The following is a 21,953-nucleotide window of genomic DNA, read 5'->3' as shown; positions in this document are numbered from 1 at the left end:
CATACCCTCCTTCTGTCGCTCCAGATGCTCCTGCTCCTCCTATTTTTAGTCAGTCATTCTGCCAGCAATTCATCGGCGAAGCCAAGTCCAAGAGATAACAGTATGCTCCCACTCATCCAACAGCTCAGAAGCTGAATGTGCTCCTGTCCAAGTTGCTGGTGCTTTAGTCCCTACCTTTTCAAGTGGTGGACTCTGCACCTTTCAGAGAACTGATGGCTTGTGCCAAGCTGAGATAGAGAGTCCCAAACCGTAATTTCTTTGCAAAGAAGGCTGTACTAGCCCTGCACAATTTTGTGGAAAAGAAGGTGGGCCAGTCCTTGTGCTTGTTGGTGTGTACCAAAGTGTACGGCAGCGCCAACGTCTGGAGCTGTAACTATGTCCAGGGACAATACATGTCCTTTACAGCCCACTGGGTAAATGTTGTTCTTGCACAGCCACAACAGCAACATGGACAGGTCAAACCGCTTCCTCCTCCATGCTCTCAGGCCATTGGTCCTGTGATAGTGTGCAACTCCGCCTCCTCAACCTCCACTGTGTCCTCAGCCTCCACTGCACGATCAAGTCTCAGTGCCCCTTCAGCATACCATGTGTGCAGGGCACGGCACTGTCACGCTGTTCTTCACATGGTTTGCTTGGCGAACAGAGTCACACAGGGGAGGAACTGCTACTTGTCATTCATAAATAAATTGGAGCATGGCTTACTCCACAAAAACTGGAAATGGGAGCCATGGTGATTGACAACGGGAAGAACAACTTGTCTGCGCTAGGAAGACATGGAAGGCTGAGCCGCGTGCCCTGCATGGCACAAATGTTCAGTTTGGTTGTCAAGCGGTTCCTGAAGTGTTTCCCCCATTTTCAAGACATCCTAAGAAAGGGAAGGAAACTTTGCATGCACTTCAGCCACTCATATACCTCAAAGCACATCCTCCTTGAGCTGCAGCGTCAGAACGGTGTCCCCCAACATATGTTGGAACGACTGTACGAACAAAGAAAAGCCATCACCGATTTCTTGATGATCCAAGCGGATAGGGGTAACTCCCCTGTGTACCTTCAATGTCAACCAGTGGCAGCTCATACGTAATACCTGCAGTTTGCTCAGGCCCTTTGAGAAAGCCACATTATTAATCAGTTGCCAGGATTACAGGATGTATGATGTCATTCCACTGCTTCATTTCCTACAATGTGTTGGAAATGTGGCGCCTACATCTCACGGCCACATGAACCCTGTGGGGGCTGAACTGGAGGAGAAAGTGGAGGAGGGGGAGGGGCACAGTGGAGCACAGTTTAGGTTTTGCGAAATGGGCAATTTTTCTAGTCATCTAACAGGAGAGGAGGAGCAGGAGCAACCAGAGGAGATAGAAGGTTATGAAGAAGGCGAGACATAGGACCCAGACACACCGTGGCAGTATGCAGTGGAGATGGAGGCAGGGAGTCCCTCCGAGTCACTTGCACAAATGGCACAATGCATACTCACTTGCTTGCATAGTGACCGCTTAATTGTCACCATTCGGCAGAGGGATCACTTCTGGCTCTCCACCTTATTGGACCCTTGGTACCGGCACAAAATGGGGGCGTTTTTACACACACTGAGAGGGAGGACAAACTGATTTACTACAGAGACATCCTACGTAGTCAGTTTGCCGATGCCTATCAGCACCATGGTCCATCCTCTCGCATGTCTGACTCGGGGGCCCTCTGCGCTCACCTTCCACTGCAATGGCTGCTGGGAAGGGGTGGGGTGGCAGGAGCAGTACTAGCTTCACCAGCAGCAGCCTGCATCTACAGTTGCTGATGAGTACCTTTCTTCACCCGCATAGTGAAGCAACTCATCAGCAGCAGGTAGACCTGGAGAAGGACCTGAACCAGCAGGTGGTGGCATACCTTGACATGCCCATGCTAACACATCTTGAAGATCCGCTGGACTTCTGGGCAGCCAAGCTTGATTTGTGGCAGCAAGTAGCAGAGTTTGCCCTGGAAAAGCTATCCTGCCTGGCAAATAGTGTGCAATCAGGGCAGGTTTTTAGTGCGGCGGCGCCATTCTCACCCCAAGGAGAACTCATCTGTCCACGAAAAATGTGGAGAGACTGATCTTTGTGAAGATGAATCAGGCATGGATAAGCCGGGGTTTCCACCCACCTATGCCTGATGCATCAGAGTAGGTTGACCATGGTGCCACACCAACACTTTACAAAAATGGATAGTGCCAAACAGATTAAAGGTGCTGCTCCCCAGTTACAAACATTCCTCTGCATCAGACCTTTTTTCACCCACCTTCATCACCAGGTACTGGTATTGCCACCCACCGCCCCACTCTGTCACCGGGTCACTTTCAGGACTCCTGATGCTGCTGCTGCGACCTCCAGGCTGTCTCATTCTGCCACCATATGTTCTCCTCATGCTGCCTCCACCACCACGCTGTGTTATTCATCCATTGTATGTTCTCCTCATGCTGCCACCACCTCCATGCTGTGTCATTCAGCCACTATATGTTATCCTCATGCTGCCGCCAACTCCAGGCTGTGCCATTCAGCCACTATATAGTGTTCTCACACTTCCGCCACCTCCACGCTATGTCATTTAGTCACTATATGTTCTCTTCATGCTGCCGCCACCTCCACGCTGTGTCATTCAGCCACTATATAATCTACTCATGCTGCTGCCAACTTCAGGCTGCGTTATTCAGCCACTATATGTTCTACTCATTTTAGCGCCAACTCCAGGCTGTGCCATTCAGCCACTATATGGTCTCCTCATGCTGCAGCCAGCTCCACGCTGTGTTATTCAGCCACTATATGTTCTCCTCATGCTGCCGCCAACTCCAGGCTGTGCCATTCAGCCACTATATGGTGTTCTCATACTGCCGCCACCTCCAGGCTGTGTCAATCAGCCCCTATATGTTCTACTCATGCTGCCGCCAACAGCAGGCTGTGCCATTCAGCCACTATATGTTCTCCTCATGCTACCGCCAACTCCAGGCTGTGCCATTCAGCCACTATATTGTCTCCTCATGTTCCCGTCACCTCCAGGCTGTGCCATTCAGCCACTATATGGTTTAATGATGCTGCTGGGCCTGGGACGTTACCTAAAAAAAATTATGGTTGCACTAGCTAGCATAAATCTTCAATTTAAAGTTGGAAATTCATTGATATTCTTAGGGATTGTGAAACTGTGCTGCCACCAGCTCCAGGCTGTGTCATTCAGCCACTATATGGTTTACTCATGCTGCTGGGCCTGGGACATTACATAAAGATTTTTATGGTAGCATTAGCTACCATAAATCTTCAATTTACATTTGAAAATTCATATATTAATTTTAGGGATTGTGAGGCCCTTTGGTCTCCTCATGCTGCCTCCAACTCCAGGCTATGTCATTCAGCCATTATATGGTCTCCTCTTGCTGCTGCAAATTCCAGGCTGTCATTCTGCCAGATATGGTCTCCTCATGCTGCTGCCACCTCCAGGCTCTGTCATTGTGCCGTCATGTGACTCCTTGTTAAATTGGGTATTGTGGTCATACAGTATTAGTTCAAAGTAAACGCCGGGACATTAAACTTGGGAATCTAATGTAAATCTTAAATTTAAATAAAATAAAAAAATCTATGTAATCTTTTCAAGACTGAGGCCCTATGGTAGTTGACATCTTATCACCTGTGGAATTATCACAAGAATCCAATGAAACAGCTTGGAGAAATAACAATGAACCATAACTGATTAGATGAAACATTCGCACTTTCACAGTCAGGGCCGCTGAGAGGCAGGGGCTGGAACAGGTCATTTCTTGCCTGGCGGAGGACCGCCAGCTCGATGCTCACTAGAATGGGTAATCAAAAAATTAAATAAAAATTACGTAAAAAGTCTGCCACATCCAGACGCTCTATGGAAGTGATTCTGATAGCGATGTCTGTAATCTGCATGTCATACAGAAAACAGTATTTCACTAACACAGCACACTCACTATGCTTGTTAGGAGAAGGTAAAGTGTTCTACACCCCTATTGAGCCTCTCTGTAGGCCAGAAATAGCCATTTTTAATAGCAATTCGCCGCAAATAAATTCGCTCTGAACCTAATTTTTTCTGAAAATTCGGCGAACCCAGCTGAATCAAATTTTTCGGAAATTTGCTCATCTCTAGTTATAATCTTTAACCCCTTAAGGACTCAGCCCATTTGGGCCTTAAAGGGGTACTACGCCCCTAGACATCTTATCCCCTATCCAAAGGATAGGGGATAAGATGTCAGATCGCCGCAGTCTCGCTGCTGGGGACCCCCGGGATCCCCGCTGCGGCACCCCGCTATCATTACAGCACACAGCGAGTTTGCTCTATGCGTAATGACGGGCGATACAGGGGACGGAGCAGTGTGACGTCATGGCTCTGCCCCTCATGACATCACGGCCCGTCCCGTTAATGCAAGTCTATGGCAGTGGGCGTGACGACTGCCATGCCCCCTCCCATAGACTTGTATTGAAAGGGGCGGGCCATGACATCACAAGGGGCGGAGCCATGATGTCACACTGCTCCGTCCCCTGTATCTCCCGTCATTACGCATAGAGCAAACTCGCTCTGTGCTGTAATGATAGCGGGGTGCCGCAATGGGGATCCAGGGGCTCCCCAGCAGCGAGACCGCAGCAATCTGACATGTTATCCCCTATCCTTTGGATAGGGGATAAGATGTCTAGGGGCGTAGTACCCCTTTAAGGACTCAGACAATTTTATTTTTACGTTTTCATTTTTTCCTCCTCGCCTTCAAAAAAATCATAACTCTTTTATATTTTCATCCACAGACTAGTATGAGGGCTTGTTTTTTGCATGACCAGTTGTCCGATGTAATGCCATCACTCACTTTACCATAAAATGTATGGTGCTTACGAACCTAGTAGTCTTTCTCGTGCCCATTCCCTTCTGTCCCTTTGGAACCCTTTCCTGTCTCTTCTTCCTCCTTCTTTCTGTCCTCATCTCCTCTTCTTCCCATATGTTGCTTACACCAACCACATTGTTGTTGATTGTACCTACCCTGATCGCATAGAAACTCGGACCATGTACCTTGAGTTGACTAATTGATGTTTGAATTGTCATGTCTTTAACTATTCACTTTAATGTATTCAACATCCTGTCTTGTTACTGAATACCTGACTTTATATAGTGATGGTACGCATCATATGTGTGTACCCTATCGACAACTGCGTTTCTTACGATGCCTGTTTATTGATGGTGTTTTTGTACTTTACTTAAATTTTGTACTTTCAATAAAATTAATAAAACGTTAATATAAAAAAAAAATGTATGGTGCAACCAAAAAAATACTATTTGTGTGGGGAAATTAAAAAGAAAACCCCAATTTTGCTAATTTTGGAAGGTTTTGTTTTCACACCGTACAATTTACGGTAAAAATGATACATGTTCTTTATTCTTTGGGTCAATATGATTAAAATGATACCCATGACGACATACTTTTCTATTACTGTTGTGCTTAAAAAAAATTCACAAACTTTTTAACCAAATTAGGACGTTTAAAATCCCCATATTTTGGCCTATATTGCTTAGGTTTGGTTGTGTAATATCTCTGTTGTCCTTTAAATTATACAGTGTTCTGTAATAATCTGCCAAAATGTTAACTATACTTTTGGGGTCAGTAATCTTATCCTTATTTGCATTGTACATGTATGGGATTTGAGTTTTGACCTGCTGTGTTTTTAGTTGTCTAGCCAGCAATGCTCGTGGGCGTCCCCCCTGCCAATAATGTAATAATTTTGATTTACGTAGCACTTCTTCAAATTTATAAGCTTGCATAGCGTGGAGCTGTCTAGTAAGCTCCACTATATCTTTTGACCTTTCCGGGTTGGTGTTTGCCTTGTTTAGGTTATGTAAATTAGATAGTTTCAATTGTATATTTATTATTGCTTCTGAGTTTGTTTTCTTAAAGTGAGAGGATTGTTTAATAAAATGTTCCCTTATTGTGGCCTTGTGTGCACACCATAGAGTAGAGTCTGATAGTAAACCATTGTCATTGATAGCAAAAAACCCTTTCAATGTTTCTGCTGTTGCTGGGGCATAATCCTCATGCTTTAATATAAATTCATTAAGACGCCAGATCGTTTCTCGAAAGTTATAAGTCTGTTACTTCAAAAAGATTGTAATGGTACTATGATCACTCCAAGTTATGGGCCCGATGTTAGTTGACTCAACTATACTCATATTATGACGTTCTATTAGGAAATAATCTATCCTAGAATACATCTGGTGTCGAGGCAATATAGGCCAATTCTTAAGTAAAGTGGACCTCCCGCAGGTAACAACAAAACAACAAGCGGTCTTGTCAAGTCCCATCTCTATTGCTGAAGTTAAATCAGCTATCAAAACATTAAAAAATTACAAATCCCCGGGCCCAGATGGGTTATCTAATGCTTATTATAAAACTCACCAGGATAACCTGGCTTCCTATTTAGCAAGGTGTTTTAATGAAGCTGTGGGTAAGGCTGCTTTCCCGATGGAAATGTTGAAAGCAACTATAATAACCATTCCTAAAGCAGGCAAACCCACTAATGAACCCTCAAATTTAAGACCTATTGCCTTACTCAACACAGACCTTAAAATATATGCATCCATACTAGCTCATAGATTGGAAAATATATTACCGGGCCTGGTGCCCAATGATCAGGTGGGGTTTGTCAAAGGACGCCAGACGTTAGATGGGACCAGGAGGTTCCTGGACATCATTCATATCCTGGAGAAACGTCGAACGCCTTCTCTGCTCCTCACGTTGGATGCGGAGAAGGTGTTCGACCGGGTAAACTGGGATTATTTGTCCCAGGTCCTAACCAAATTTGGGTTGGTGGGAGAAATTGGTAAAGCCATACTGGCACTATACTCCACCCCGTCGGCGAGGATATACACCGGAGAAGCTTTATCCAATGAATTTTTTATTACAAACGGGACACGCCAGGGGTGCCCGCTGTCACCATTGATTTTTATTTTGAGTATGGAACCACTGGCCCAATACATAAGGAATTCGCAGGAGATATCAGGAGTTAAAATAGGAGAGAAAGAACACCGAATCGGTCTATATGCTGATGATATAATTCTCAGTATAACTAAACCAGAAAAGTCCCTTTTAGGAATATCCCAAATTTTGAAAGAGTTTAGTGACATAAGTTTTTACAAAGTAAACGCTTCTAAATCTTTAATTTTGGATATGGGAATCCCTCCTGGCCTTAAAAATTCCCTGAAAGACCTCTACCCATATAAATGGAGCGATGGTCAAGTGCCCTATTTGGGTATAAATTTAACCTCACCTTTAAGTAACCTGATGCAGACTAACTATGCAACACTGATGACAATCGTTACTAAAGATGTCTCAGATTACTCAAGATTCCCCACCTCTTGGGTGGGTAGAATCGCGGCAGTTAAAATGTTTCTTCTGCTGAGGTCTAATTTTTTTTACCGTGATCTGTACTTTTTATTGATACCATATTTGCTTATATAAAACTTTTAATACATTTTTTAGAAATTTTTTGGGAATAAAATGTTATAAAAAAGCAGCAATTTTGGACTTTTATTTTTACGTTCACGCCGTTCACCATACGCTATCATTAACATTATATTTTAATAGTTTGGATATTTGCGCACGTTTTTTTTTACGGGGGAGGGGTTTTTTCACTTTAAAAAAAAGTTATTTTAACTTTTATTTTTACACTTTAATAGTCCCCATAGGGCACTATTTATAGCAATCATTCGATTGCTAAAACTGTTCAGTGCTATGCATAGGACATAGTGATCGGATCTCCGCAGCAGCGCTGCGGGCAATCCGATCATCCCTTTTAGTGTCCGCAATGCTGCAGATGCCGTGATCTGTATTGATCACGGCATCTGAGGGGTTAATGGCAGACATCTGCGTGATCGTGGATGTCCGCCATTACCGGCGGGTCCCTGGCTGCTATCAGCAGCTGGGACCTGCCGAGCATGACCCGAGCATCGCTCTGATGCTCACGGTTATGTATAGGACGTAAATGTATGTCCTGGTGTGTTACGTACCACCTCACCAGGACGTACATTTACGTCCTGCGTCGTTAAGGGGTTAAGATATGGTGTAATCTCAATTCCTAGATATTTATTTCTTTCACACATGGGATGGTAACCTCATCACTTACTATAACCTGGGCAATTTCCGGATCCAGTGGCATAAGAAATGATTTTTGCAAATGAATACTAATACTTACCGGAAAGTTTGCCATATTGCACAATAATATTGATGGCAGAGGTGAGTGAGGGACCTGTGTCCCCTAAAAGCAAAAGAACATCACGGCGTATAGTGCGATTTTGTTATCATAGGCACCATATTTAAAGCGTACCCGTCAGATCACTCAAAAAAACAAAACTGTTATATGTTGCTCAGTATCTCATCCTGATCATGTACATGTACTTTTTTATGTGTCTGGGACCTACATTTCTCTCAGAAATAGCTTTATTTCTGAAATACCTTAATTTTGTCCACCAGAAGCAGGGGGCGGGTTCTCACTGTGATAACCACTCCCCCTCCCTCTCCTCAGTCCAGTGCTTCCCAACCAGGGTGCCTCCAGCTGTTGAAAAACTAAAACTCCCAGCATGCCTGCACAGCCAAATGATGTGTGGGCATGCTGGGAGCTGTAGTTTTGCAACAGCTGGAGGTCCCCCTTTATTACACACACACACACACACACATACAGGCTTCATATATTCTTACACATACACATTAGACACACTGATATACAGACATACACATATATACACACACACAAACGTATATGCAGGACACTTACTTTTTCGTCTGCAATGCATGTTTCTGCCTCTCTCATTGATGTCTGCTGTGTGAGAACTGGCAGCAGTTTTTCTGCCCCACCCCCTCCCCTTTTCTTCACATGAATCTGCAGTGTGTACAGCCCCTCCCCCCTCCAAAACGTCCTGGAGTCCAGGACGAAGCAATGTTCACAGAAGCACTTAATGAATTCCAGAAGACAGGGGGAGCAGTTCTTTGACAGTTTTTTCAGTATGAAATACTGAAAATTTTCTAATGAAAGCAATTGTTTTTTATTTTTGCATGCTTTACAATATATCAAAAGTTTTTATATCTGACAGTGCCCATTTAACCTGTTAACCCCTTAAGGACCGGGTTTTTTCCATTTTTGCATTTTAGTTTTTTCCTCCTTGCCTTTAAAAAATCATAACTCTTTAAATTTTTCACCTAAAAATCCATATGATGGCTTATTTTTTGCGCCACCAATTCTACTTTGTAATGACATCAGTCATTTTGCCCAAACATCTACAGTGAAACGAAAAATAATCATTGTGAGACAAAATTTTAAAAAAAATGCAGTTTGTAACTTTTGAGGGCTTCCGTTTCTACGTAGTCCATTTTTCGGTAAAAATGACACATTATCTTTATTCTGTAGGTCCATACGATTAAAATCATACCCTACTTGTATAGGTTTGATTTTGTCGTACTTCTAAAAAAAAAAAATCATAACTACATGCAGGAAAATTAATACGTTTAAAATTGTCATCTTCTGATCCCTATAACTTTTTTATTTTTCCGCGTATGGGGCGGTATGAGGGCTTTTTTTGTGCCGTGATCTGAAGTTTTTAGCGGCATTGATAGGACTTATTGCACTATTTTGGACTTTGGAATTTTTTTGCGCGTACGACATTGACCGTGCGATTTAGTTAACGATATATTTTTAAATCGTGAAAAAATGATCAATAAGTCCGATCAATACAAAAATTAAACCACTAAAAACTTCAGATCACGGTGCAAAAAATGAGCCCTCATACCGCCCCATACGCGGAAAAATAAAAAAGTTATAGGGGTCAGAAGATGACAATTTTAAACGTATACATTTTCCTGCATGTAGTTATGATTTTTTCCAGAAGTACGACAAAATCAAACCTATATAAGTAGGGTATCATTTTAATTGTATGGACCTACAGAATAAAGATAAGGTGTCATTTTAACCGAAAAATGTACTGTGTAGAAACGGAAGCCCCCAAAATTACAAATACAAAATGGCATTTTTTTTTTCAATTTTGTCTCACAATGATTTTTTTCCTTTTGCCGTAGATTTTTGGGTAAAATGACTGATGTCATTACAAAGTAGAATTGGTGGCGCAAAAAATAAGCCATCATATGGATTTTTAGGTGCAAAATTGAAAGAGTTATGATTTTTTAGAGGAAAAAATGAAAACGGAAAAAACCCTGGTCCTTAAGGTTTAGGCCTTCCTCCGCTAGGCGGGCAAGTAGAGATGAGGAGAGTGACGTGGGAGGTGGTGTTGCGAGCATTCAGGCTCCTGAAGCAGATAATGTTGAGGAACTTGAGGATGACATCAGTGACTTGCAGACACAACTCGATGAGGATGAAGCCGATCGCACTTGGGAGCCGGGTGCAGAAGGGGCTTCATCATCATCAGGAAAGAGGGTGGCAGGTTGCCTGTGAGGCAGCAGTTGAGCCAGCAAGGTGGTAGCATGGTTGAGAGTAAGCAGTAAGGCAGTAGTGGGAAGTCTGGAGCCAAATGTGCCACCTCTCCTCATGCTGCTGCCACTTCCAGGCACTGTCATTGCGCCACCCTATTGTCTCGTCATGCTGCTGCCACCTCCAGGCTCTGTCATTGTGCCACTCTGCGGGCGGCATAGGCTGCTGCCACCTGCAGACTGTGTCATTGTGCAGACCATATGATCTCATGCTGCTGGTTGCACATTTAACTCATTAATCTCTTTAAACTATTCAATTGACATCTCAAAAATCTCTTCAATTGTGATGCCATATGGTCGCTCAACCCTGCTGCCACATCCAGACTAATAGTGACCCCTGTAATCTGCATGTCATACTGAATAACAGTATTTTTCCACTACCCCAGCACACTCCACATGTGTGTTATGGCAAGGCAAAGTGTTCTACAGCCCTATTGAGGTTCTCTGTAGCCCAGAAATAGTCTTTATTATTAGCGATTCCCAGCAAATATATTTGGATCAAACAAAAAATTTTCGGAAAATTCGGTGAATCGTCCAAATCAAATTATTGAAAAATTCCCCATCTCTAGTTACCATATTCAGTCTAGTATAGAGATTACAAAAGTTACAAAAAGTGGAAATGTTTTATCCATACATAATTGAAGAATTTTTTTTTTTTACTTTTTTTTGCAGGTGTCTTCTTGCATTCATTTCAGGCTTGAGCAAAATAATGTAGCACTTAGGGAAAAATATAAAACCTAAAAGTCCAGCACTTGAAGCCAATACTGAAAAAATGTGTACAGCCACCATGTTTTTCCCTTTGGTGCTCAGGTAGGAAGGTACCATAGTAATCCAGACACTACAGAACACCAGCATACTGAACGTGATGTACTTGGCTTCATTAAATCGATCTGGTAATGTTCTGGCCAAATAAGCTACAGTAAAACTTATAGCTGCCAGGAAAAATAAATAACCTAGAACAGCAAAGAAACCGACATGAGATCCCTCATTGCACTGAATGATGATCCTTCTCTGATAGGAATGTGTGTCCTGCTCCAGATATGGGGGAGAGAAGTATAGCCAAATAATGCTGATAATAACTTCAATGGATGAGGCCAACACCACTATACATGTGGACATTTTCTTTCCCATTAGTTTTCTCCATGGACTTCCAGGTCTGGATGTTTTAAAAGCCGTATAGACCATGATGGTTTTTGCCAAAATAGAAGACACGGAGATGGAGAAGATGATGCCAAAAACTATTTGTCGAAATTTGCAAATTATGTGAACAGGACGACCAACAAATAAAAACACACAGAGAAAGCAGAATGAGAGTGAGATGAGAAGGATGAAGCTCAGGTCCATGTTATTTGCCTTCACAATTGGGGTGTCTTTATGTGAGACAAAAATTCCCAATATCAGAACAGATAATGTCCAAAAAAGAAGAGCAAAGGTCAATAATGTTATAGCGAGCCTGTCAGAATAGGCGAGGAATTCTTCAAGTTTGGGAAGACATCGATCTCTTTTATTGCTTGACCATTCTGAAGGTAAACATTTTATGCAATTTTCACTATCTGGAAATTAAAGAATTATATTTGATTTGTCCACAAATAAATGGAGAGCACATAACTAGAGAAATATGGTTCCTTTCTTCCATACAATGGGGCACATTTATTACAGGGGGTACTCTGGCCCTAATACATCTTATCCCCTATCCAAAGGATAGGGGATAAAATGTATGATCACGGGGGCGGATGTAGGACCCCCACAATCTGTCATTCCGCACCCACCTTTGTGAGCTTTCTGCAGCACTGGAGGCTCTGAGTGTGAAGCGTGACCACCACGGTGCCGGAGTATCATGACGTTACGACTCTGCCCTCGTGTGACATCACACTTCGCCCCTCAATGCAAGTCTATGGGAGGGGGCATGACACAATACTACGACCACATTGTCGTCACGCTTCACACTCTGAGCCTCCAGCGCTGCAGAGAGCTCACAAAGGTGGGTGCAGAATGACAGATTGCGGGGGTCTCCAGCGGCAGAACCCCCGCAGGGATAAGATGTATTAGGGCCGGAGTACCGCTTAAAGTTTGCTTTTCTTTGTGCCTGCCTTGTTTCCATTAAGATGTTTCCAACCTTGTTGTGTCTATGTGTGTTTCATTTGAACTGCTTTGCATAGAAAATTGAAGGGGTTTCTCCAGGAATGATTGTTGCCAAATTATAATACTGTGTAATATGCTTCTATTACCTCATGCATGTTTTGTCCTGTTTTCATTCATGGGACCCACACATGGAAGTGTTGAAGTGCAATACTTTTTATTTTGCTGTTGTCTCAAGCTTTTCCCAGCATTCTATGTAGCCATAGACAATTTGTCATAAGTCACATGGTGTCCAGGAGGGCATGGCTATCCTGGAGAGGATGGGTGGCTAGCAGAACTCCTATCCACCCACCCACTGCACCATAGCCACACCCCTGGAGACTAAGTGACTTATGACATTTTTATCTGGCTGCATTGAATGCTGGGAAAGATCAGAGACAACAGTAAAATATAAAGACTTGCACTACAGCACTTTCGGGTGTAATCCCATTACCTGACAAAGTGATGAGAATATCACACAGTATTATAACTTGGCATAATGGGCTTAAAGGCTGTTGAAAAAAATATCTTAAACTATACCTTTAACCCTTAGAGGACACAGTTATTTTTCATTTTTATATTTTTGTTTTTTCCTCCTTGCTGTTTTCCCATGCAGTTTTATTAACATTATATTATAACATCATAATTATATTATAACAGTATGGAAATTTCTACATGCGGTGATACCACATATGTTTCTGGTCATTTTTGTTTACATTATCTGAAAAACTAGTACCGTATATACTCGAGTATAGGCCGAGTTTTTCAGCACGATTTTTCGTGCTGAAAACACCCCCCTCGGCTTATACTCGAGTGAACTCCCCCACCCGCAGTGGTCTTCAACCTGCGGACCTCCAGAGGTTTCAAAACTACAACTCCCAGCAAGCCCGGGCAGCCATCGGCTGTCCGGGCTTGCTGGGAGTTGTAGTTTTGAAACCTCCGGAGGTCCGCAGGTTGAAGACCACTGCGGCCTTCAACATCATCCAGCCCCCTCTCACCCCCTTTAGTTCTGAGTACTCACCTCCGCTCGGCGCTGGTCCGGTCCTGCAGGGCTGTCCGGTAAGGAGGTGGTCCGGTGAGGAGGTGGTCCGGGCTGCTATCTTCACCGGGGAGGCCTCTTCTAAGCGCTTCGGGCCCGGCCTCAGAATAGTCACGTTGCCTTGACAACGACGCAGATACGTCGTTGTTAAGGCAACGGCTCTATTCCGGGCCGGAAGCGCGGAGAAGAGGCGCCCCCGGTGAAGATAGCAGCCCGGACCACCTCCTCACCGGACCACCTCCTTACCGGACAGCCCTGCAGGACCGGACCAGCGCCGAGCGGAGGTGAGTACTCAGAACTAAAGGGGGTGAGAGGGGGCTGGATGATGTTGAAGGCCGCAGTGGTCTTCAACCTGCGGACCTCCGGAGGTTTCAAAACTACAACTCCCAGCAAGCCCGGACAGCCGATGGCTGCCCGGGCTTGCTGGGAGTTGTAGTTTTGAAACCTCTGGAGGTCCGCATGTTGAAGGCCGCAGTGGTCTTCAACCTGCGGACCTCCGGAGGTTTCAAAACTACAACTCCCAGCAAGCCCGGACAGCCGATGGCTGCCCGGGCTTGCTGGGAGTTGTAGTTTTGAAACCTCTGGAGGTCCGCAGGTTGAAGGCCGCAGTGGTCTTCAACCTGCGGACCTCCGGAGGTTTCAAAACTACAACTCCCAGCAAGCCCGGACAGACGATGGCTGCCCGGGCTTGCTGGGAGTTGTAGTTTTGAAACCTCTGGAGGTCCGCAGGTTGAAGACCACTGAGGGCGAATGATGAGAAGAGGATGATGAAGGGGGGTGGGGATGATGAAGGGGGGGGTGTGGGATGATTACAAGGGGATGATAAGGGGATGTGTGGGATGATGACAAGGGGATGATGAAGGGGGGATGTGTGGGATGATGACAAGGGGATGATGAAGGGGGGATGTGTGGGATGATAAGGGGATGTGTGGGATGATGACAAGGGGATGATGAAGGGGGGATGTGTGGGATGATGACAAGGGGATGATGAGGATGTTAATGACGGGTCTGGATGATGACAGGGGGGGATGAGGTATTTCCCACCCTAGGCTTATACTCGAGTCAATAACTTTTCCTGGGATTTTGGGTTGAAATTAGGGGTCTCGGCTTATACTCGGGTCGGCTTATACTCGAGTATATACGGTATTTGTTTATTCACATTTATTAACTTTTTTTAAATATTTTTTTTTATTGTATTCACAATTTTTTTAGACCCCATAGAAGATCATTAACTACAATCTATGGATTGTACTATAGCACAGCATTGATCAGAGTTATTGGGGCTCTGCTTCTCTAGCCGGCAGAAGCAGGCTAGAGAATCAGCGCACTATCAGGATGGGCCAGAAGGTCTCAATTTGTCTTTAGAGACCCTCTGACTGCCATGCAGGCTGAGGTCCCCACTGAGATCTCCAAAGGACCAGCAACACAATTTAACCCGTTTTAGATGCCACAATCAACTTTGATTGTGGTGTCTGAGGAATTAATGCCAGACATCGGTGACTTCCCCAAAGCCCAGCATTAGCAGTAGGTCATAGCTAGGGATGAGCAAAACAAATCTGAATCCGGATTTGTTATGAATTTTAGGAAAAATTTGATTCGCAACGAATGCGAATATTGTCGTGATTCGATCACGCAAATCGCTTGATTAAACTCCATTTGTGATCGGGGCTCCATACGTGTACTAGTGACAGGAAAGATTGCCTACATACCTATACAAGATCTTACCCTAGCATAGCGGTCTGAGTTGTGCCATAACCGCGCAATGAGGGCACGCCTATAGAGGGCATGCACTATAGTGAAGGAATAAGATAAGGGAGGGTTGGGAGGGTTCCACAAACGACACGTGCTCCGCCCCTGTAGGAGAGGGGGAAGTTATATACACACGCCCCCACCTGTTCCCAATGAGCCCCACCTGGAAGTGCAGGGAGCGATAATTACTTCCGCCCCTCGCACAAACACAGCCCATCAGGCTTTATACTTGTGATCGGGGCTCCATACGTGTACTAGTGACAGGAAAGATTGCCTACATACCTATACAAGATCTTACCCTAGCATAGCGGTCTGAGTTGTGCCATAACCGCGCAATGAGGGCACGCCTATAGAGGGCAAAAAGCAACCATGCTAGGATGAATACAATTCCTGAAATAAAACATCCTACATCCAGCATCAATCTTCACATACCCGAAGTACACTATACCTAATGTGCTGAAAGAGTAGCCCTGACCAACTAGTGACTACTAGAGGTGGTAACCATACCTTTGAAACCGTGGTAGTAACGTCCATCTGTAAAGAATCAACCTGAGAATAACCTTCCCTGCCAAATACTAACTGAACTATACCTATCACCATCCCTACTTGTGACATTACTTCAAATGGACACGGAAAGGCTAACTTCATGGCAGGTCTGACAAGCACCAATCCCCTGCTATTTAAGAGGCAAAAACTAAACTGACAGGTAAATGACAAGAAATACCTATCTACCTGATAGATCGTGTGGGTCATGTCGCATGACAAGGTTCACGAAGGCACCTTACCTGATTGAGACTGTAACAGACATACCTAACTAGCCACTGTACTGACCCAACTGGACTTGGAAGTGATGACCCATTGCAGATGACAGCTCCCTGCGAGAGCAACGTATCTGTAGACGTGACCAGTGTTTAGATGAACCATCATGTCTGTAGACCTGACAGGTCTTTGTGACACCGTCGTGCCTGAACCCGTCACAGGTCCCCGCGGAACCATCGAGCCTGTAGACATGACAGGTCTTTGTGAAATCATTGTGCCTGTAAACGTCACAGGTCTTTGTAAACCACTTTTTTTTTCTCAAATACGTAAGTGTGAAATGCCATATTGAGATTGTATACTATCTGAAACGTGTCAGATTACCTACATAACCATGTCAAATCAATTGCTCTGAAATGAGACAGCAGCAACCATGATTCAATCCCCGATCCTAAAGAAATGAGTCATGAAACTGTGTATTAAATGCAGAATATATCTGCAACTAAATGCTGGCCCTCCTTAAAAGAGAACGTGCAATTATGCCAGATAGTTGAATCTGTGTACTATAACGAAATTATAACGTCATCGAGAAATACAACAGACGAGGTTGTATCTGACCTGAAAACGTGTCAGGTCATAACAAATATAAAACACGACAAAATTGCTCTGAAAACGAGTCAGTAGCAACTGGCATTACCCCTGTTAACCTGAAGAGGAGTCAGGCAACAGGGTAACATCATGAGTATTCATGACAAGATACCTGTATGAAGCTGGCGTGTTGTTCTGAAGGCGTGTCAGTAACAAAATGACCAATTGTGTCCAATACCCTAAGCAAAGGATCTACCTCCCCTGTGTGCACCACATGAAACATGTTAACCGTATGTGCGGCATAACCTGCTAACAGTATACCCAACTACAAGTCGCTACTCAATATGTTATTGCTCTGAGACATGTCTAACAATAACCTATGTGGTGCATCCCCCCCCTGCAGACGTAGGAGGTTTAAGAATATGTGCTCGAAATATCTGCAATGAATGTAAGCACCATATGAATACTGTAATCGTGTCTTGTAAATATATGTACAGCCAGAGGTGCAACTGCTATTCAACACTAGGAACGAATGCACATAACCTACCCGCATACAACTATGGTAGTATGCAACAAGTGCTGTGTACTGGTGCATGTATCATACACAAGCTGGGAGCGTAAGTACCGTGAAAACGTAAGGAACGTTATGAATTTATGCTCTAACATCATTATGAGTACCTCATACATGCCTAGAAAATAAAGTGTAAACATATATCTAAAAAGATAGACAACGTGCAACTATGCCGGATAGTTGAATATGTCTACTATAAGTAACTGATAACGTGGTCATGAAATACCACGGAGGAGGCTTTATCTGTCCTGAGAACGTCTCAGGTCGTGACAATGAACCACAATGTAATTGCTCTGAAAATTTGTTGGTAGCAACCGACATTAACTCCTTAAGCTGAAGGAGTCAGGCAAATAGGGCAACATCCTAACAAAGCTGTATAACCTTTCCGTATAAACATTATGCACGAATATGCAGTATGAAAGCTATGAGCATGAGTACAGTAAAGCTACGGGAGCATATGTGTAGTGTAGACTCTAAGGATCGAAATGCAGAAAAACTATTACCCATGTGCAGTACAACAAAATAAAGCTATGAACGTAACCAGACTATGAGCGTAACGTGCAACTTTGCCAGAGAGTTGAATCTGTGTACTATAACGAAATAACATAATCGAGAAATACAACAGACGAGGTTGTATCTGACCTGAAAACGTGTCAGGTCATAACAAATACACCAACGACAAAATTGCTCTGAATACGAGTCAGTAGCAACCGACATTACCCCTTAACCTGAAGAGGAGTCAGGCAACAGGTTAACATTGTGACTATTCCTGAAATTGGTTGCTCTGAATGTGAGTCAGTAACAACCGCGATTCAACCCCTGAAGGAACGAGTCAGGTGACCGGGTATTGAACAGCCGATTAGTGCCACTAAAATGATGACCACCCTTGAACGAGTACCTGTGCCGGATAGTTGAATATGTGTTCTATAACTAACTGATAACTTAGTCGTGAAATACAACAGAGGAGGTTGTATCTGACCTGAGAACTTGCAGGACATGACAATAAACAACAATGCGATTGCTCTGAACAAGTCAGTAGCAACCGACATTGACCCCTTAACCTGAAGAGGAGTCCGGCAATAGGGCTACATCCTGACAAACCTGAGTGAACTTTCCGTATAAAAGGCTATGCACGAATACACAGAATGAATGCTATAAACATACGTACAGTAAAAGCTACGGGAGCATGTGTGTAGTGTAGACGCTATGGATGAACATGCAGAATAAATACCATTACCCATGTACAGTAAACGCTATGGATGTTAGTGCAGATAACATAACAGAATGAATGCTACATGTACCCAGAATAAGTACTTCAACATGTCAGCATAATAATTACTACCATAGTATGTACAGAATGAATGCTACGAATGTCCGTGTAGTGTATTGCTACAATTCTATGTGCAATATACATGATGTGAACATGTCTGTGGTATGAATACAACGAGCGTGTATGTGGTATAAATGCTATGAGCGTATAGTGATATGATACTATGAGCAGTATAATGCTATGAATATACTTGCGATATCAATGCTAAGAGCGTATGTGCCTGATGTAGGCCATGTGTATGTGCAGTATAAACGCTACAAGTACATGTGCAGTATAAGCGTCGAGCATATGTGCTACGAATTAATATGTGGTATGACGCTATGAGGTATGAGTACTATGAGCAGTATAATGCTGTGAACATGCTATGAGCGCGTGGCCACAACTGCACGAAACAGCATGTCACTATGTGTGAGAACCATAGGAAACCTGCGTGTATGAATGCGGTGAACATGTGAACAACAAAATCATGACCGTGTAACCAATATAACTGCCATGAGTGTATGAACCCTGCATGTATGAATGCGGTGAACATGTGAACAACAAAACAATGACCGTGTAACCAATATAACTGCCATGAGTGTATGAACCCGGCATGTATGAATGCGGTGAACGTGTGAACAATAAAACAATGACCGTGTAACCAATATAACTGCCATGAGCGTATGAACCCTGCGTGTATGAATGCGATGAACGTGTGAACAACAAAACCATAACCGTGTGACCAATGTAACTGCCATGAGCGTATAAAACCTGCGTGTATGAATGCGGTGAACGCGTGAACAACAAAACCATGACCGTGCAACCAATACAACCGCCATGAGCGTATGAACCGTATGAACCCTGCGGTGAACATGTGAACAACTTAAGAACCGTGAGAGTGTGACCACTACAACTGCCATGAGTGTATGAACCGTATAATTGCTATAGGCAGTATACTGCCGTAACCAGTATGAAATACCATTAACATATGAACCGAATTATACTTTGAGCGTATGAACCAGTGATAATTACGAGGTGTTTGATTGCCATGAACGTAACATGGTAGAAAGAACGTAAGACCGTGAACATGCCAAGAATATGAGAACAGCATTAATGCCAAGTTTGTGGACCGTGTAAAACACCAGTGAGTGAGAGAATAACCATGAGGTGAACAGCATAAACGAGTTTGCCCAGTATAAATGCTGTGAATGTATCGTCAGTGAGTATATGTACCGTATATAATGATATTAGCACATGAAACTGTATACATACTAAGCGCGTACGAGCAGTGTGCCATAAGCGTATGAATTAACCATGAGAGTACGGACAATAAGAAACTCATGGAGTTATCAAACCGTGAAGATGCTCTACTCGTGTGCACCTTGTACCAGTAATGCGTGTATGCCCATAATAAACCAAGCGTATGAACCGTATGGATACCATGATCGTGCAAATAACACTGTATACTATGATTTATTTGGATGTAGCCTATGTTATATCTCTACAGAGCATTGCACCCTACTATATACTATATTGAAACAAGACAGTCTACAGAGCACTGTATCACCACACACAGCATATGCTACCCTGCAACGTGATCCTCTGCAGAGTATTGCACCACACCAAACAGTAAATGCCACCCTGTGTTGCAACGAGACCCTTCGCAGAGCACTGCACCACACTGGACATGCTAACTGTAACGACCCTCTGCAGAGCATTGCACTATGCCCTATATAATATGTTGTATTGAAACCATCCCATCTGCAGAGCATTGCACTAACTGTATAAAGTTTGTTTATAATGAGACCATCTGCAGAGTATAGCACTATACTGTATATAGTATATATTATATTGTAACAAGACCATCTGCAGAGCATAGCACCATAGCTGTATATCATGAATACTATATTGTAATGAGACCATCTGCAGAGCATTGCACCTTAACTATATATCATGTATACTATATTGTAATGAGACCATCTGCAGAGCATTGCATCTTAACTGTATATCATGTATACTATATTGTAACGAGACCATCTGCAGATTATTGCACCATAACTGTATATCATGTATACTATATTGTAACGAGACCATCTGCAGAGCACTGCACTATACCGTTATACAGTACATGTTATATTGTAACGAGACCCTTTGCAGAGCATTACACTGTACCGTATACTGCAAGGGCACCGTATACCCCGCAGAGCACCGCACCACACAGCAAAAGTTATATTGAAACGACTCTTTGCAGAGCATTGCACCACACTGTATACAGCAAACTTTATATTGAAACAACCCTCCGCAGAGCATTACACTATACTTTAGATTAACAATAGCAGACAAGCTGACAGGACCGCCTAACGAGGACTGGGCAGCTGCCGCAACCTGTCCCAAGGGCATAGACAATTGTAGTTGTGTGGGTGGCGGGCGGTCCACATGTCGCCATGAGGCAGCTAGCGGGCTGCGCGAAATGCTGAGGCCGCACCACCCCCAGCACCGATTTAACTCACCTGTTTGCCGCTCCTGGCCCCCACTACCGCTGCGGGCAGAGCCAGCCTGAACCATACCTGCCCAATATTACCTTATAATCAGAGTGAGACAGCATCCCCAGATAAGACAGCCAGCGGAGCTGCCAGGATGCCACGCCTGCACCACCCCAGACCCATGATCAGCGAGGCCTCCGCACCGTGAGCAGCAGCTCTCAAGATTTTTGTGGGAGATTCAAACACCAGCCTGCCACAGGAATATTGTCGTGATTCGATCACGCAAATCGCTTGATTAAACTCCATTTGTGATCGGGGCTCCATACGTGTACTAGTGACAGGAAAGATTGCCTACATACCTATACAAGATCTTACCCTAGCATAGCGGTCTGAGTTGTGCCATAACCGCGCAATGAGGGCACGCCTATAGAGGGCATGCACTATAGTGAAGGAATAAGATAAGGGAGGGTTGGGAGGGTTCCACAAACGACACGTGCTCCGCCCCTGTAGGAGAGGGGGAAGTTATATACACACGCCCCCACCTGTTCCCAATGAGCCCCACCTGGAAGTGCAGGGAGCGATAATTACTTCCGCCCCTCGCACAAACACAGTCCATCAGGCTTTATACTTAGTGCAGTCCAGGCTCCGGAGCATCTAAAATGGTGGATCCACATGTGAGAACACGGGGCAAGGAATCCTGGGAAGGCGGGAACAAGGGTAGGCGGGATGACCCTGAATCAAATGCAGCTAGCAGCCTATCAGCAGCCAGTCACAGCCCTATATAATGTCACAGCCCTATATAATCTGCAGCCATATTGCGGCCAGTCACTTAATCCTTACACTGC

The 21,953-nt window shown here is 44.0% G+C and overlaps 1 protein-coding gene across 1 annotated transcript in view; it reads right to left on the bottom strand.

Annotated features, from left to right (window-relative positions):
- LOC130369122 (G-protein coupled receptor family C group 6 member A-like) overlaps nucleotides 1–21,953 on the bottom strand; it is a 135,674-nt gene that overhangs the window by 69,758 nt on the left and 43,963 nt on the right. Inside the window, exon 5 of the mRNA XM_056574335.1 lies at nucleotides 11,156–12,048. Coding sequence (XP_056430310.1) covers nucleotides 11,156–12,048 — 893 coding nt within the window. The remainder of the gene's footprint in view (nucleotides 1–11,155; nucleotides 12,049–21,953) is intronic.

Source organism: Hyla sarda, chromosome 1, assembly GCF_029499605.1.
Source record: "Hyla sarda isolate aHylSar1 chromosome 1, aHylSar1.hap1, whole genome shotgun sequence".
NCBI classification, from domain to species: Eukaryota; Metazoa; Chordata; class Amphibia; order Anura; family Hylidae; genus Hyla; species Hyla sarda.
This window is presented reverse-complemented; position numbering and strand designations above follow the sequence as displayed.